This window comes from Lissotriton vulgaris, chromosome 8, assembly GCF_964263255.1.
Source record: "Lissotriton vulgaris chromosome 8, aLisVul1.2, whole genome shotgun sequence".
Classification (NCBI taxonomy): domain Eukaryota; kingdom Metazoa; phylum Chordata; class Amphibia; order Caudata; family Salamandridae; genus Lissotriton; species Lissotriton vulgaris.
The window spans coordinates 1,371,941,604-1,371,961,369 of NC_141696.1; the positions used below are offsets into that span (position 1 = coordinate 1,371,941,604).

The 19,766-nt window shown below is 45.1% G+C and overlaps 1 protein-coding gene across 3 annotated transcripts in view; it reads right to left on the reverse strand.

Moving 5' to 3' along the window:
• The window catches only part of CRYZL1 (crystallin zeta like 1), a 221,858-nt gene that overhangs the window by 131,216 nt on the left and 70,876 nt on the right, over nucleotides 1-19,766 (reverse strand). For all 3 annotated transcript variants that reach the window (XM_086935343.1, XM_086935341.1, XM_086935342.1), the window contains exon 3: nucleotides 17,313-17,390. In XM_086935343.1, the coding sequence (XP_086791469.1) occupies nucleotides 17,313-17,390 (78 nt within the window). The remainder of the gene's footprint in view (nucleotides 1-17,312; nucleotides 17,391-19,766) is intronic.

Below are 19,766 nucleotides of genomic sequence, written 5' to 3' on the forward strand. Positions count from 1 at the left end.
ATAGTACATGGCAGATAAACAGCGCCTCAATGTAGTGTCCAGTATCCTTCGCACAGTTCAGCAATGGACATACCAATTCAGTATAAACCCTCCCCGACATAGCCACCCCCCAGTGCAAATTGTCATATGAGACCTGGTCAATTGGCAAATCAACATAATAAATGCGCAACCAGAAAGAACCCAGTGAACGCAGCATACACAATAGTCAAAGGTGGCTGTCAAGCAAGGCGTGTTCAGTGTGAACAGTCTTCCCTCAGATCAAGGAAAGGGACCGCATGGCAGTAAGAAGCCGAACAGCAGCACGTGAATTTCGGCTATTCGTTAATAACAACAGTGCGATCACTTAAGCCACTTCCTCCTGCAAATCCTCCTCTCCGTCTTGCGCCACATTTGAATCCCTTTTACGTTTTTTCTGTTTTTTGGCATATTCCATGGCCGCCTTGGGAGAGGCGAAGATTTTGTTGTCCGAAGGAGGCCCAATCCGAAGCCTCGCCGGATATAGCATGGCGTACGGGATATTTTCGGCGCGAAGGAGCGGTTTTACTGAGGCGAATTCTTTTCGCGCCGTCTGCACCGCTACTGTGAAATCTGGATAGAATTCAAGTTTATTTCCCTGATACTCCACGGTGCCTTTTTCCCGTGCAAGACGCAAGATGACATCGCGATCTCTATAGTTGAGAATTCGGGCGATGACGGGGCGAGGCTGCGCCCCCAGCACCGGCCTCTTCGCCAAAGAGCGATGTGCGCGCTCCACAATGAACACATGCGACAGCTGGTCAGCCCCAAATATGTCCACCAACATGCGCTCCATGAAGTCCTCCATTTTACCCACATTCGTAGATTCTGGCAGGCCCGTGACGCGGATGTTATTGCGTCTGAACCTCCCTTCCAATTCCTCATTCTTTGCCTGGATGACCGCCAAAACTCGCTCCATGTTAAACACTTTAGTGAACACCGTAGCCAGCCCATCCTCAGTGGCAGACACCCTTTGCTTAACTTCGCCCATTCGTTCTGTTTGCCGGTCAAACTGCGTCGCCATGTGGTCCAGCCTGTGATTAACCGCTTCCATGGTGCCCTCTATGGACTGAAGTGTCTTTTGCATCGGCACCAGTGTGGCCTCCAGGTTAGGGGTACCACCAACCGCCCCGGGGGAGTCATTGTCCGTAGGGGCCTGCGAAGATGACAGCGCCATTTTTTTAGCGTCAAAGTTAAGTTTGGGCTGGTTCCTCTCAGGCCTGCCCATGGTGATACGCAAGGTCCTCCGATCGGCCCAGTAGCAGTAGCCCAAGGGTAGTGTACCCCCCAGTGACCCTCTCTAAGCAGGTCCGCCAATGCCCAGTAACCGGCTAGGCCGGAATGCGCCTGGCCTCCCCCGCCGTCTTAAATGCAGCCGCCAATCAGGGACACAAGGCGCCGATCCCCATAGGCCAGGGCCCCTCTCTCGGCCCGTGCAGCAGCTCAGCCGGTACTCCGCAGTGCAGGCAGCGACCACCCACGTGTGTACTGTCTTCAGATCTCCCACTGCATTGCCTCTCTGCCAGGGTGGGTGCCCCGCCCCTGCCAGGCGCAGCTCGCTCGGCGCGGCCTAGTGCGGCCCAGTGCCACCTCCGCAGCCCCGGGCTCACGTAGAGCCCCACCTCACTCACCGCACGTAGCAGGGCCAAGCTCCGGGCCATGGGATCGCCGCTCCCTCCCGCCTTTACTATTCGCTCTTGTAATTGAACCATTAGCGTGTGTTCTGAGACAGCGATATGCGGACGCTGCCCTGAAGTTTCCTCTTCGGTCTCTGGCGGTGTCCATGTACGCCGATGATATGGTCCTATATGTGCAGGAGCCTTCGCGGTATCTGGAACCTGTACTGCGTGAATTTATTCGGTTCGGCCGTCACTCGGGTCTTTCCATAAATTGGGAGAAGTCTGTTATATTACCACTCACTGACGTTGCAGTCCCCTTCCCCTTGGAGTTCCCGTTGGAGTGGGCCGTGGAGCCGGTGCGTTACCTTGGAATTTGGATGCATGGGGACAGTCAGGAAGTCATTAGGGCTAATTATGTAGTGGCTATTGCTAAGCTTGAGGATCAGGTGGCACGTTGGATTCGACTTCCGCTCACATTTGCTGACCGTGTATCTCTCATAAAAATGGTGATTCTTCCGAAATTTTTATATCTTTTTGTTAATATTCCTCTCCCGCTTAAGTCGCATTTCTTTGCTAGACTGCAGTCTTTGCTGATAACACTAGCCTGGGCCGGTAAGAAACCAAGAGTGAAATGGGATGTACTGACTAAACCATATGACTTGGGGGGCTTTGCCATCCCGGACATGAAACTATACTACTTGTGCGCTCAGGAGCAGTTTGCTGCTTATTGGCTGTCGGCCCCGCCGTATACGCCACATGTAGCGCTTGAGGCTAGCGCAGTTATGCCTATTCCATTGAAAGCAATGATAGTCAACTCACACTCTGTGTTTGAGAAGGGGGAAGTAGACACGGTGCGCTCCACTGCTAACTCCACTGCTAACTCCACTGCTAACGCCTGGCGAGAATTGGGTAGACGGGCAGACCGACTGCGGTTATATGCCCCAGATATGCCACTGCTGTATCACACAGAGATTTTGGTCTCCAGTGAGATTGGGGCTTTGCAGGTCCTTCAAGGTGCGGGACTCAACACGGTTGGGAACCTTTTTCCAGGTGCCTCTTTTCTCTCATTGCAGGATATGACGGATTGTTCCCCGAACGTTGTTATGTCCACATTTATATATGCCCGGCTCCGAGCTGCTATACACACCTTATATCCTACATATCCAGAGGAACCATTGTCGCTGGGTGCCTTGCAATTGCTATACACTGCGCCGGATAAAGTAAAATTACTCTTCAGACTATATCGAGCCTCGCAGGAGGACGAGGGTGGAGGTGCAGTGACGGCGAAGGCTAGTTGGGCCGCGTGCTTACCTGACCCGCTAACAGATGATGAATGGTCTGAGTGTTGCTCTATGACGGGGGGGTTTGTAGCCAACGGCAACTTTCGCCTTATCCATTATAAATTTTTACATCAATGGTACTACACACCAGTACAGTTAGTAAGGTATGGTCTTCGAGAGACGTCTCAATGTGTTCGATGTGGGATGGACGGTGCAGACTTTGTACACTTGGCCTGGGGTTGCGCAAGTGTGTATGCTTTCTGGGTTGCTGTGACCGAGGCACCCTCTAAAATGACGTCAGCGGAGGTTGCGCTAGATATCTGCCTGTGCCTGTTGGGAATGGCCTCCGGTGTGCCTGCAAGTGTGAGGCGATTGATAATATTGGCATTACAGATTGCTAAACGTAGAGTGGCTATGACCTGGGGAGGGAGACGTGCGCCAGAAGTACAGATGTGGCTGCAGGACATGGCGTACTGCAGGGATCAACTGGTTTACTATTACGAGGGGCTCCCTGCGAAGTCGCGCCCACGTGATTTCTGGGGCCCGTATACGGCGTATATGCTCTCCTTGGATGAAGACTATAGCACTAGCAGTGTGCATGATGGTTCATCGGCAGGGGAGGGAGGCTCGGTGTAGTTCGATGCAGGGGGGTCCACTACAGTGGAGTGCCGGATGCGTGCTGCGATTTCTCCCGTCCACAGATTATCTTCTGACGCCTACCTGCATAGACATGTGGGTGGGTTATGTGTGCCACTGCCATGTTCTGCGCGCAGATCTCGACGATTGAGAACATTTGAGGTGTGTTTCCCTGATGTACTATACAGCTGAGTGATGGTTGATGCTTGATCTAGACCTTGAGCACTGTGTAAAGCTGCCAGGACCTGACTCCTGGGGTATGGGGTGGTGGGTTGTTGGGGTATTGAATTGTTAGTTATATAAAAGCACAAAATGAGACCATATTTACTGTGTACAACGCCATTGTAAGATACAAGTGAAACCTGGAGCTCAGAGTGATGACTGCTTTAATGTGTGTCAGTAGGTACTGTTGACCGTCATTAATTGTGTGCTTCTCTTTTACCGCTGCCAAATTGATTGCGGCCGGCCCTATCAACGGGTTGTAGGCCTGTTGCTGTGTACTTGTATCATTTGCAATAAAGGTCTTCAACAAAAAAAAAAAAAGTTGATTGGTCCCCCAGACCTTCCGTGGCCCTCAGCCTGTCAGAAACGTTGGGAGAGAGAGTTGGAGAGAAATTTATCAGAAAAGGAATGGCAAGCTATATATTATAGGGCAAACCATACAGCCAGGAACACAGCGAGCAGGGAGGCTGCAGTAAAGGTCGCAACGTATTGGTACTTAACACCAGTCAGATTGAACAAAGGTAATCCTAACCGCAGCCCGACCTGCTGGAGGAGTTGCAATGAGGAGGGCACACTGACTCGCCTCTTATGGGACTGCCGGGTAGTAGGGGGTTACTTGACACAAGTTCTTAATGACATTGATAAGCACTTCGACACCGAAATACCCAGCTTCCCTGCCTATACACTCTTAGGGCTACCTAACGCACTTACATTCCCACTGAAATCCACTAGGGGGAGACAGATGGGACTGGCAATGGGAGCAGCTGTTTAACACATTTTATCGCTTTGGGGTACACAGAACCGCCCTACACACACAGGCTGGCTACACAAACATTGGTACATTGTCGGTATGGAGCATATACAAGCTCATCTTACCCACTCTTCGGCCTCCTTCAACACTGTATGGCACCCTTTAATATCCCTATTGGTGCTAGAGTTTAACGAAATCACATGCCCGAAATATCTACGCCTCCTACGACTTACAGAAACTTTGGCCCCAGAAGAAATCTCCAAATGATAGATACATCCCAGTCCTCATGTACGCTAACTGAACTTGATAAGACATTGGCACACTGGTTCCAGGGGAGGGCGGAAATGAATTCAGTGATCTCAGGATTACGTGACCACAATACATGCTGTAGGGCAACTTTTACAACATGCGATCTTTACCATCACTTTGTAGATCTTTGCTCATCAAGGGCCAGATGTAGGTAATCCCAGATTACCAATTCTTAAATACCGAATCATACCGATTCGGTATTTAAGAACAGAAAAATGGGATGTAGGTAATTTTTTCCCAAAAAATTACTGAATCAGTAAATTTAGGTATTTACCGATTCGGTAATTGCCATTCATTCCTATGGGCCTGGAGGCCCATAGGAATGAATGTCAATTACCGAATCAGTAAATACTGATTCGGTAATTGGGGGAAACATTGAAGGGTGGCAGGGTGTCACTTTGACACCCAGTTGCACCCCTCAATTGTGTATGGTTGCACATGTTGCAGACATGCAACACGGCACTGTTGGAAAAGCAAAAAAAATGCTTTTCAAGGGTTTTCATTATTTACCACCAACTTCTAGTTGGTGGTAAATAACGAATCCTTAACTGAGGAATGCACTAACTTTAGTGCTTCCTACATTCTGGATTCGGTATTTTACTGAATCTGTATGTTAAGAATTCAGTATTTTACCGAATCCTTAAATTACCGATTCAGTGAAATACAGAGGGCCAGATGTAGGTATCGAAATACCGGTCGGAAACGTCCGAAAATACTGATTTTCGGCCGTTTCCGACCGGTATTTTGATATTGAGATGTAGGGGCATGTTAAATTACAGAATCGGTAATTTTACCGAATTTGTAATTTTTCCAATTCGGTAAAAAAACGAATTGGTAAAATAACCGATTCTGTAATTCAACATGTAGGTAGCACTGTAATCAGTGCTACAAGGGTTTAAGCATTTGTTATTTACCACCAACTAGAAGTTGGTGGTAAATAATGAAAACCCTTCAAAAATATATTTTTTTGCTTTCAAAAATGTGCCATGTTGCAGACGTACATGCCCTAAGGGCATGTATGTCAGTAACATGTGCACCCAGCACAATTAAGGGGTGCAACAGGGTGTCAAAGTGACACCCTGTCCCCCTTGCAAATTCGGTAATTTTACCGAATCGGTATTTACCGATTCAGTAATTGGCATTGATTCCTATGGGCCAAGGCCCATAGGAATCAATGGCAATTACCCAATCGGTAATTACCGAATCATTCCGATTCGGTAATTTCAAAAGTGAAATTACCTACATCCCATTTACCTACTCTTAAATATCGAATCAGTATGATTCGGTATTTAAGAGTAGGCAAATCGAGATTACCTACATCTGGCCCCGAATCCTTAAAAAATGCCACCCACATCTGGAAAGCCCAATACCGGTTGGCAACGGCCGAAATTCGGTAATTTCGGCCATTACCGACTGGTATAGGGCGAGCTACATCTGGTCCCAAGTTCCTTGAAATAACAATATGCTGGTTAATTCATTTGGGGCTACACACAAAATGTACTTTCGTTTGGTGAAGACGTCCAACTTAGGCTCAGTCACTTTTGGCATTTAAGGATCCTAAAGTGATTCTGGGTAAATTAACAGGGAAAATTAGCAGTTCGGTATCTGTGAGAAATCATGAAAGAAACAGGTGGTGTAGCTCCATTATACCAGCCTTTGGGTACACTCTCCCTATCCCCCTCTCTTAAACCCTTTCATCTACTTTGTGGAGCTAGTCTCTAGCTAATTCCGTTTCTTCTAGTGTTTGTGTTTCCTGCTTGGGTAAAGTCCACCCTCTCACATTTCCTCTGTCTGTAGGGTGTTCCAACTTACTTTTCTTTAATCCCCAAGGGACCTGGAGAGAATGTCTTTTTACAAAGACAGTTTGGGATGCAGAACACTCTGGTTTCAGGATGTTTTGAACCACAAATCTAGCCCTTACAGTTCTGAAGACATTGTTAGTTGAAGTTTAATATCAACTTCATTTTGGACTGACCACTGGCAAGTGGCTTCTGGCGCTGCATTTACTTTCTCTGAGCCCCCATAACGATGGGAACCCCAACACCAGAAAATCTCCACAACAACCAGCAGATTTCAAGATCCAGGCAAGTGAACTTCAAGGCACCCTTGGTAACCTAAGGTGGGAGCTGATGCTCCGTATTCTTTGTTCCACTCTATCACTGCTAAAGGGACCAGTCGAGCTTTCAATTGATCCCTGGATAACAGGGTTGTGTTAGTGTCCTCAAGTGGACATAGGGCGCAACAAAGATTTTGTTTTGCTGGAGGAGGATCTTCTTGTTTGGGTGGTGGGCTTTTTGGGAGAGCCAGTTTTCTAAGGCTAATCTGAACAAATTGTTTTTTTTATTTTTGAGAATCCTTTGAGGATGGCCAGTTTGCATCCATGATCATGGATACCAAATGCCCTTCAGTCAGCTGACAGACAAGATTTCTTCTACTATATTTTATCGCCTGTGAGAACTGAGGAAAGTGGTGTTATTATATGGTGTGGTTGTGCAACCTCTCTGCATAATACACTTAAAATACTATCTTGGGTCCAGTCAGGCTCAATCGTACAACCGTTAGCTCAACCCTGGGTGCGTGGCTTCGAGAAGTCAGGCTTAAAGAAAGGAATAAGATGAAAGCATTTAGAGGTACCAAAACAATTAAATAAGAAAGTAACACAAGTAGGAAATCTGACACCAATTTGTAAAACTAGATCTTATTTTTATGAATTTTAAGACACTAAAATGGGCAAAGTTCGCCAGAGGGTTCCAGATATATTGATTTTTAAGTAGAACATAAATGACTGCTTTTCACTAAAAATGTAAATAAGCATTGGCTACTACCACGTTAGAGGAAAATTTGTACTACTTTTATAAAGTTGTGTTCGGGTACTCCAGCCAGAAGCAGGTCAAGGCAGCCAGTAAGGATCTGCAGAATTTTTACCTTGTCACTTAAGCAGTCTCAAGTCCAGTTCCAGGGTCTATGAGCAGACCGCCACATACATCATAGGGGTGTTCCTGATACAAAGCATACAGGAAGCTGTAGGATGCTGAGGATGCTCTGCGGTTGTCGGGGAGCTTCTTTGGACTACTCTTCAGTCCATGGTCAAGGTGCATTTTGTTACATGAACCATTTGCTAAGTCATGTAGCAGACTTGCCCTTCTTTTCTATGACAAGTGTCCCAGGATCCAAGGTGCTGGCAGTGACATAGTTCTAGTTTATCTAATGGATCACCTGAAGCAGCTGAGACTTATCAGGAAAGGCAGGTAGGGAATAATTTTCCTCAGTGTTTGTTAGAATTCTGACCAAGGAGACTGATGAAGGGCTTCGCTTGCCAAAAATGCATTGGGACTGCACAAGCATGATCTGCCCAATTCTTTATGTGGTCAAGACATGGAAGTAAATGAATTCTTATGTTTGATGATTGGATAACATTGATGAATTAATACATTCAAATTGAGAACGGACCAGCACCTCAATATTTAATTAACATTGGATTACTCCATCTTCAGATATTTTGCTGTGCATCCCGGGGACGTTACAACTGGAGTGGCTCTTTTCCTTTATCTCATAGACAATGTCAGTGGTAACCCTTTTGGGGACAGAAGTGCTCTCAATTAAGGGCTAGTAGGCTGCATCCCGAAGGAAAGGTGCCCAGGTGAGGAGGAAGGCCTCTGTCGTATCCTATAAGTTATAGATGACCTGCTCATAGGAAGCTATCTTGTAAATGGAAAACAGCCTTTACATCAAGGTTTTTACCTCTTTAACCCTATACAACGCATTTTTAGCACAAATATTTTTACCACGATTATGCATTTAAAACACATGCCAATACAATGCATTTAAGGTAAGTTGGGGGGGGCCTCCCCCACAAATACATTGTTTAGGTTTTGCCAGGCGAAAACCTAATGAGAATAATGCGGGAGACAGGAACGGCCCCCGTCTTTCATTGGCTAGCTCCATAAATGGAGGCTAGCCATTGGAAGACGGGCCTGTCCGTCAATGCCGGACCAGATTCGGGGGCGTTCCCGAGATTTTTTGGCTTTTGGCTACGTCATGCTACGTCAGCCAAAATCCCTCGGGAACGCCCCCGAATCTGGTCCGGCATTGAGCCGGCACCCGCCTTCCTGCTTGCGTGAGTGCTTTTTTTTTTGCCTTATGTCCGTGTGTGTCTGTTCCCGCTCCCCCCCCCCCCTCCGCTGTCAGTGTGTGGCCGTTCCCGCCCCCCTCCCGCTGCTTCTTTCTATTCCCACTAATTTGGTGCTCCCGTGCACACGCTATTTCAGCCCATGTCTTCCGGGTTCTGTTTACCTTAACGCTTACACTGTCAGAAGAGTAATGCAATCCCGGTCCCAATCACAACTTGAGCGGGTAAGCTCTGTTTGCATCTCAGAATACTTTCAAATTTCTACCCTTCACTTATATTTGACCGCAGCATTAAGGATAACTATTCAACATGTTTACTTGGGTGTTCCTTCTATTGCCTTTGTTCCTAAGCTTCACCCTTTCGTTCTTTAACGTGTTTTGTTGAATGGCTCGAGGGCATTTCTGTATTTCACTCTCGGCCGATAACTTTCATTGGTAATAGAACCGCGCTCAGAGTACATTTCACACTATCATTACTAATTTATCACGTCTTGTTTACTTATCGTCTTTTTTCACTTTATTCCCTCCTTGGTGCACATTGATTAGTTTCTTCCTATCATGTACATACGCAAGTCCCTTTTCCATTTCTTTGCTTCAGAGAGCTGGGTACTGACTGCTCTAATTTATACGAAGAACATCTTCAGTCCTGCTCTTTAATAACCAGCTCCCGCAACAACTCCCCGTGCCAAGTCCTCGCACACACTCTTTACATAAAACGATATTCTGCTGCCATTGGAATTTCGTGTCTTTAAGGGATGCCTTCGTGGTGTTGTGCTTTTTTGCTTCCGAGGCGGCACTGTTGGATGTAACTGAAATCGTTACATTACCTTCTATTCTTTCAATTCGCTGGAGGATTTTAAATCCCTTTAGCTGACAAGCATGCCTTTCATTGAATAGCAGAGGCATTCAAGTTTGTTACGCAGCGAGCCCCGGGGGAAGCAGGGCAGATGCAGGGGAGAGGGAAATGGAAGGCAGCCTCTGCTTGCACGAAATGTGGTTTTCAGCGCAGAGCGTTAGGTTCCCTCCCCCCCTCCCGCTGTCTGTTGCCCCCGTCCCGATGTCTGTTGCCCCCCCGCTGTCTGTTGCCCCCCCCTGTCTGTTGCCACCCCCGCTGTCTGTTGCCCCCCTCCCGCTGTCTGTTGCCCCCCTCCCGCTGTCTGTTGCCCCGCCTCCCGTTGCCCCCCCCCTCGCAGATTTGTCATTTTCCTAATGCAGCTTCAAGAAGCTCACGCGAGGGCCTCTGTGCATGGATGATGCATCCGTCTTCACCGCCTGCGAATGAGCTGCGTGAGTGTGGCCTAATGTGGCATCCCCGAGCCCAGTGACACTCCTCCAGGGCCGGCGGCGGCGACCAGTGCCGAGTGCTCAGCTCAGTAAGTGCATTTTAATGACAACGGAGCTGGTTAATGGCCGAGGGCGGCTAGTTAGTAACCCGTGGTATTTAATGGCGCTGGAATCGCTGAACGTGGATGGTCTGTGAATTAACAGGAAGGCCTGGTATGTGGATGAATCTGGATTCGAGAATCATACGTTATAGGATTATTTAAGGCAGGGTCCTGCGTGAGAAGGGACAAGAATGAGGGGGTGCATGCAATAAGAAATGTTTTGTGCAGTGCCACAGGGGCACCCTGGAGCCACTCAGGTTCACCATTACTAGAGGGATTCTGCACATGGCCTGGGGGGGTTGCCAATGTGTACGTGTCTTTGGCTTTTTTTAAAATAATAAATAAGAGGACTATTTCTGTCTATTAGCAGGCATGTCTAGCCAAAAATAGTGCTGCAAACATTCCAATCCGCGATCCAATCGAGAATGTCTTCGTTTTAGAGGTTCCTGCTGAGAAGTATTATTAGCCTCCAAAGGCACGCTGTCTTGTAAGTGATCAGCTGTCAGATACATGCTTGCATGCTCGCTTTCTGAGATTTATAGATATAAAGGTATTTGTTTGAAATGTTAAGATTCATGATTCTCTCTCCCCTGCACAATGGCCTCTTTACTATACTAACAGATTATGTTGTCGACGCCGAGACTCGACCCTGGCCCCCCAGCTCCATAATGTCTGTGTTCCCGTTCCTTCCCGCAGCCCCCCCCCCCTCCTCCCGCTGTCCGTGTCTCCGGCCGTCTGTCCCACCTCATTTACATTAGAACATCTTCAGTCCTGCTCTTTAATAACCAGCTCCCGCAACAACTCCCCGTGCCAAGTCCTCGCACACACTGTTGCCTGCTTGTGCCTGTGTGCCCCTGTTGCCTGCTTGTGCCTCCGTGTGCCCCTGTTGCCTGCGTGTGCCTCCGTGTGCCCCTGTTGCCTGCTTGTACCTCCGTGTGCCCCTGTTGCCTGCTTGTGCCTCCGTGTGCCCCTGTTGCCTGCTTGTGCCTCCGTGTGCTCCTGTTGCCTGCTTGTGCTCCGTGTGCCCCTGTTGCCTGCTTGTGCCTCCGTGTGCCCCTGTTGCCAGTTTGTGCCTCCGTGTGCCCCCGTTGCCTGCTTGTGCCTCCGTGTGCCCCTGCTGCCTGCTTGTGCCTCCGTGTGCCCCTGTTGCCTGCTTGTGCCTCCGTGTGCCCCTGTTGCCCGCTTGTGCTGTGTGGGTGTGTGTGGAGGGCTCTGTGTGGCTGTGTGTGTAGGAAGCTTTGTGTGGCTGTGTGTGTGGGGGGCTTTGTGTGGCTGTGTGTGTGGGGGGCTCTGTGTGGCTGTGTGTGTGGGGGGCTCTGTGTGGCTGTGTGTGTGGGGGGCTCTGTGTGTGTTTGTGTGTGTCATTTGCGAGAGATAAAGCTAGTGGCATTGTAAATGACAATGCCATTTATTTATGTTAAAAAAAATATAAATAAAAATAATGTCAAGAGCAATGCCAATAGCTCTAACTTTAACAAAGGTAAAACCATTGCATTCTAAATGCTTGTTTTTAACCCCTTCCATGCTGGTGACGAACCCCAGCCGTCATGCACTAAAGTGCTCGTGTGCTGATGACGGCTGGGGTTCGTCATGGCCCGCCCCTGTTCGTTTGTTTACCGCACAGGGGCGGAAACGTGCCAGCATGGAAGGGGTTAAATATGAAAACAATGTGTGGTATTGGCATGCGTTTTAAATGCTTTTTCGCTGTAAAAAACATGCGCGCTAAAAAATGTGTGTAAAAGACATGCAAAGTTTTTTGCATGCGATGTACCGTTGTACAGCCCTGGTACATTGTCGACAACCATTGATCATGGGAGGGGGTGTGAGGGAAAGCCAGTGGCGAAGATTGCATATCTTAGCCGTATGCAGTAGACGGCCCTGAAGGCAGAAATGGTCTGGGGAGGTCGCTAGATCATGTAGAAGGATCAGAGGACGAGGCGGGGTGACGTGATTAGTATGGGTGTCGCACAGTATGGTGCCGACTGCCTGGCAAAAGGGTTGTACTGAACGGCAATCACAGAGGACGGGTTTCAAGTCACATCGGTTGTGGGAGCAGCATCAGCAATTTGCATGAGTTAACAGGCAAGCTGCCCGCAGTTTTACGGAAGTTCAGTGCCAGTCATGCAGTGACCTATAAGAGACAGAACTTCAATCATGCCTCCCAGGCCTCACGTTCCAATGCCTCCAGAAGATCCACCCAATCCTCCGGTTTATAGTCTTTTGAAGTCTGATTTACCTTGTGATACAGAGGCCATTTAGAAGGGGCAGGGAGCAAAGATGATGTCTCAAGAGGCTATGGAAGCCAGACATCACCCCAAGATGCGACCCCACGTTCTAAGGTAGGAAGCTACAAGAGAGGGCTGGAGGACCCAGGGCCGCACACTCAGGCGACATTGAGGCAATGTCGGAGCTGTAACTATAGCCAGTCCTGATGGGATGGGAGACTGAATTCTTTGCGGAGAGGCGCGAAGGCTTTAAGGGCACTCTGCTCAAGAACTTGATTTAGTCCTCAAAGTGACTTTAAGCTTCCAAACATCAAACTGCTCAGGATACGAGAAACATATGGGGCCTGATGTACGACCCTATTTTGCATGCGCAAACGAATTTGCGACCAGTTTGCGCATGTAAAATGTGAAAGGGCTATGTACAATTGCTAAATAGCGAGTCGCAATTTATTTGCGACTCGCTATTTAGGAATTGCAAGTTGCTATTAGGAAGGGGCGTTCTCTTCTTAATAGCGACCGCAACCCCATGTATTAATGTTTTGCGACCACAATTGCTGTCACAAAACACTCGCAAATTACCACCCTCTTCAAGAGGGTGGTAATGCAGTCACAATTTGGAAGGGGTCCCCAGGGGACCCCTTTCACTTTGTGACTGTCTCTAAAAAAAATTTTTACGGGCAGGCAGTTGTCCCAGGGACCACTACCTGCCCTTAAAAAATGAAACAAAAACGTTTCAATTTTTTTATTTTTAAATGCATCCCGTTTTCCTTTAAGGAAAACAGGCTGCATTGAAAAACAAAAATGCTTTATTTAAAAGCAGTCCCAGACATGGTGGTATGCGGAGCCCAGCAGGCCACAATCCCTGCGAGGGCCTGTCATTCCCAAAGGCTTGCAAAGTGCGAGAGGCTCATTAATATTCTTGAGCCTCGCAATTGGCGACCCCACTGGGAATCGCAAACAGTGTTAAACACACTGTTGTACATGCCAAATAGTGCCAAGCAAATTGCGAGTCGCAAATGAGTCGCAATTTGCAAGGCGCTATTTTGCACGTCGTACATCTGGCCCATAGAGAACTACTAACGCATGCTAATTTTAACAGTTGTGTATTACTTATGAAGCCAATGATATCAGAAAGTTACATTTCCACACATATGTTAGCATGGGCCAACCAACTATCAAACTATAGAGGGAATTATGTGAACATTATCCATAAATATATTGATTGTGATAATCATGTCACACATCTGTATTACTTTTAGTGCTTCACTAGCAGTCCACAGGTCAACCAACATGTGTGCCAAACATAATTACTCAACAGTGCCACTTGTGATCCAATACTATTAATCAAGTTTGTCCAAGGCAAAGCAGAGTTCAATTGGCTAACTATTGAGGTTGGGCATGTTAACCCATAGGTGAAGCACCACCTGTTTCAATACTTTGCTGCAGGTAGCAAGATTTATCAAAAAAGCTCTGGTTGCAGTCATCAGCAAAGGATACTTGGATTCTAATTCTGTTTTCCCCACTTGACCAAAAAGTCTGCAGTTGTAACCAAATTTTAACTAATATTTTAAGTTTTGTCACAGTTACAGGTCCCACAGTTACAGGTCCCCCAGAATCCTGGTCAACAGCAATAACATTTTTAAAAAGGGAGATAGGTTGAACCCTAAATGTTGTACCCCAATATCATTGAGAGACACCCCATGTAAGCCGATGGGCAGGGTTCTACTTGACCGCCTTGAAATTTGGATAGTGGAAAAAGGGAAATTCGCAGATATTCAATATGGTTTCAGAAGGGGCTTGGGCACGGTGGAGCAGTCTTCATCTGGAAATTAGCAAATAAACTTTGGCAAAAAACACCAATCTATATCTGGGCTTCATGGACCTGACATCGGCCTTTGATTGTGTGATGAGAGGGAAATTATGGCAAAAGATGTTAGGTATGAGCATAGACGCTCCCCTGGTTCATTTTGTAGCGCAGTTACATCGGGTTGTCTCTGGCAGAGTGAGATACGGGCGGATGGAGAACTATCACCCCTGATTAAAATGAACAGTGGTGTTCTGTTTTGTTTATATGTGAATGATTTGGAGAGGTTTTTGAACGAAGGGGCAATTGATGTGCCAAGAGTACGTTGGAGAAACCTCCCCGCATTATTATATGCCGATGATTGCATATTAATCTCAAGAACAGGTGTGGGACTTCAAACCCTTGTCAATAGATTTAATGAATTCATGAGTGAGTTTGGTCTAAAGACCAATTTCGCCAACTCACAGGTCATGATGGTGGGGAAAGCTTATCACAAAATGAGACCTTGTTTCATCAATAATTAAAAATTATCCCAGGTTTCAAATTTTTGCTATCTAGGCATCCCATTTGACCAAAAAGGCTCCTGGGCCCATCTCCAAGAGGTCAACAAAAGGAGCTTTGATAGAACACTTGAAAACCTATTCAGGTTCTCTAGGAAACTTGGCTGGAGACCAACCAAGTCCCTCATTAACATCTATACCGCCTGATGTTGTGCTGTGATCCTGCACAGAGCTGGGGTGTCGGAATTTTGTAATTCCTCCATCTTACATACCATGGAAAATGTACTCCTCAGAAGATTATTGACTGCCCCCCCCAGCTTGCCTTCTATCATATGCCATCAGGGATTGGGGTTAATTCCCTTGGCAGATCGAATACAAAGTGCCCCAATCATGCTATGGCGCTCGATTTGAGTATATGAAGAACCAGCCCTCAACCAAGAAAGAATTCAAGATTGTTTAAACTGTGACCATGCACACAATATTCCATGGCTCGGTTATGTGAAGACCCAGCTGGCTCGCATGGGGAGGCAGGATTTCTTTACAAACCCTTCTCTCATTACCTCTGTCACAAAATTACAATTAAAAAGAGATTTTTTAAATATTTTAAGTGAATGCAGAGAATATGTGGAGCGTAGTAAAAAAACAGGTAGCCACTACTTACCCCTGGTTACCACTGAAGGACTCGAACCATATCTTTTGTACCCTTATAGACATTTCAATTTTTTTGATCTCACTAGATTCAGATTTGGCATTGCCCATTTACTGGTGTCATACCCGAGCTACACATTTCATGATGCCCATCTAGATCCTTGCCCCTGCGACTGTAATTCAAGCCAGAACGTACTGCATTTCTTTTTTTTGTAAATTATAAAATAAACCACGCAGGGAATTCATTTAACTACTCTTGAGGGTTTTGAGCATTAGAAAATGTAGGCCAACTTCGTTCTATCTCCGACTATTTTAATCGGAATATATTTGCAAAATGATATATAGGTTTATTTCTGCTGCTATTCGCTTGAGGAGATCAGTTGGAAAATAGTTTCCCTCTTCTCTCCACGGCCTTGTGTTGCATGTTTAAAATGATTACCTGCAACTTGCGGAGGTTTTTTATTTTTTAAATCGGTCTCCCGGCATTGTTTACAAAAGCACTGTGCACTCTAAAATGACCGTTCACAACATAGGTGAAACCTAAATCTTATTGGAAAGTAAATGAAAACAGGATATTAGATTCTATTTGACTGAAACCTGTCCGCCACTTTGAAAGCCACTATGCACTTTTTTTATATCTTTATGCTTTGTTTAAATACTTTTGTCAACTAGGAAAGTTTTTGTATTCACAAAAGGCACCATGCACTTTTAAGAACGACCGTCTTACCTCTGGGGTAAAAAAAAAGCACTTTAATAATGACCATTTACAATATAGTATGTCTTGGTTGAAACCCAAATTTTACTTTTAAAGTAAATGAAAATAGGACAATGGATTCTATTTGATCGAAACTTGTCGGCTACCCTGAAAAGTCACTAGCCACTTTATTAAATGTCAGCATGCTATGTACTAGCATTTCTTTTGGTTAATTAGGAAAGTATTGTTTTAACAAAAGACACTATGCACTTTTAGGAATGCCTGTTTGACTGTGACGTCTGGCTGTGTCTGAAAAATAAAAATTGCCCTTTTGAGGGTGAAAACTGATAATTAATTTTTTCTGACCTGACCCGGATGTTTATGACGTGTTCTTTTTCATGAATCTTACGTGAGTCAAGCTGCTCTCTGTTAGTTTTATGTTTCTTATGTATTTTATGTATATTTTTGGTTTACCCAAAAAATTAATAACGTTTTTTATGATGAGGATGATGATGAACTAAATCCAATTATAGCTCTATGTCTCAGTTTCCGTTTCGGTCGATGTTTCGAAAAACAGGTTAGCCACAATTAAACCAGGACCACAGGGATGGCATCAGACGTGAACAGGTTTTTCATATGTTACATATGGATTTATCACTGCCTTGAGAAAGCCCTCGGGCAATTAAGCGCCACGGGCAAAACGCATGTTAGCTGTTTGTCTTCTTCCTTTGTTTGTGAACCTAATCACCCACACAAAATAAACGGATATCAAACGAAGAAATGCAATTTGGACGACATCATTTTTAACACTACAAATATGAGTGCATCCTTCTCCCTTTAAAACCTTGGCTAGCCATAATTAAAGATGCACTAGAAACACAATACAAAAACTCTACTTGTCCTGATAGCAGTATCCAAACGACATGTGATAGTTGCCACAAATACTTTTCTTTTTTACCATTTTATGTTTATTTTTGAACAAAAACATATTTAAACAAAAGAAAATTCCATCAATCATCCACATTACAGCCTCAAAGTCGTATTATTAAAAAAAGCAGATGATGGCTCTTTTTTTGACATATGATCGGATAAATACCTTTGTATCTACAGAGCTCAGTGCACATGCCTTGACGCTTATCTTCAGATAATACTCACTCGTAGGGGGAAGATTTTCCTACAAAGATGAAAAAGATATGTAACAAACATCTAGGTTAACATAATTAATCGTACTGTATCAAGTATACTTCTATTAGCATTTATTTCGTTTATGATTTAATTTCATTCAAATTGCAGACATTAGAAAAGTGCACATAATGCGCTTATTATTACAGTGCAACTAAAGGACTAAAATAAAAAAAAGGAAAAAAATATAAATTATTATTGGAGAGGAAGGGGTGCATTACAATTAGTGGCCCATATTTATATGGATGCATTACAATTGGCGGTCCATATTTATATGGATGCATTACAATTGGTTGTCCATATTTATATGGATGCATTACAAATGGTGGTCCATATTTATATGGAAGCATTACAAATGGTGGTCCGTATTTAAGTCCCAACACTTGTAATTGAAGAAGATTAAGCAGTGGCAGTGGAATGCATATTCAACAATAGTCCTGACTGTGCCAACTCTAAAGGCCTTCTGTGAGAACCTTGGAACTTCCTTAAGATGTAGTTCTATCTTCCATGCAAAAAGTCTTTGTTGCTTTATGGAGAGCTCAGGACAACTTTCATGTTGTTTGCAACCTTGTTGAGTCTACTTGTCTTCCAGGCAGATGAATAACACACCTACATATTCCTGCCGTACACACCCATCAGGTCTCTTTGCTCTACAAAAATTGTTCTTATCTATATATTCACAGGAACACCCTCTACGTTTCCTATCAAGTTACTGAACATGAACACTTCAATACACTAGTTCTGTGTGCTCCTGACCTCATATCTCCCTGTTCCCCTTCTAAATTAAGGTACAACTACTCCTTGCTGATTATCATAGCTTTGACAGAGTGGGTTACCTATTCTTTTGTAGGACAGTCTCCACCATTATCCTTCCTTCACCTTCTTCTCATATCTTCCATTGGTCAGACTTTCGACACACAACAACTGGCTTTGTAAAGTGAATAAGCAGGCACCAAGAGAACTTTTGTCAGACATCAATAGTATGAAATGAGTGTTTTGGACCCAACAAGGTTTGAAAGAGAGTCGTACAAAGGAGTGGTTGCCTCCAGAAGCCTATAAAGCAAGATAATGGGCGAGACTGGAACAAGAGCAAGGAAACTCATTAATGAAACTCAGGACAGCACAACGCAATGTGCACGATTGAAGAATAAGGCGCCAGCTGGTGGTTCAATGTGGTTATGCCTATGCTTGGTACCACCCAGATGCACGGATCCCATTTCTGCGACCGGAGGCCGATTGGCGGCTGTCTTACCCAAGGTGAACCCAGGAGTCTAGTCGACATACAAACGGTTTCGACCACTAGCTGGGCTTGGAGGAGGCTCCTTTGCTATACGGGCAATTCAACTTTATACTCATCGGCCCTTCCAATGCCGAATGCTCGTTGGCTCCCCATAACAGGCGAGAAGCTCATACAACGTACACTGACTAAATTCGATATTGCCAAAATAGGCGATTTATATCCTGGTGGACACATATTTTCTGCCACGGATGACACACGTTTCAAGTCAAGTTAAAGTCAGAAAAAATGTATTTCGGTTGAACAAAACCATAAAAGATTCACGTCATTATTAAAAAAACAAAAGGAAACAGTTTAGAGCCCAAAAATTTCAAATCATGCCCACTTTCACATTCATTATTCCTTAAAAAAAAAAGATCTTTTGTTGCCAATTGCAGTATTAAAACAACAAATACATGTTTTTCTAGTTAAAAACAAGAAAAAGCATTTGCCATTCGTTAGAATTAATACAATGAATGGTTTGCAATAAATATACGTTTTTAAAACATACTTAATATAAACAGTAATACTTCCTTTTCCTATACAATATATAAACAATCCTTACACCAATTCTTGTCCCCTTCACCCAATTTCCAGCTACTATATTACATCAAATACACTAGGCTATGTCTCTATGTTCTCAGAGTCTAAGACCCCGTCTCCTTCGCACTATCTCCACAGAGAAAAGGTATCTACTTACACTAAAGACAATGGGTTGAGTAGTCTCGCTTCTGAGAACTCTTTCGGCATCACAAAGATGCCGAAAGCCCAGAAGGCGACAAATCGTTTTTATCCATTTCTTCCTTAAATGGGTGTAGGCCGAACACAAAAATACTATATGTGCCTCGTCCTCTCTTGTTCCCATACTGCAGAAATCACATTTTAGATGAGTTAATTTGCAAACCTTTTTCATCACAATAACACCGAAACACATAAAGTAAATTTTGCAATCCTCTAGTTGTCTGTGAGATTAAAATAGTGTCATCTGCAAATAACAATGCCGGCACATGTTCGCCGCCCAACTTGGGAGAGTCATGCTCGCAGCCCAAGAGGGTGTCTGGTATGTCATTGACATACAAGGAGAATAGTGTG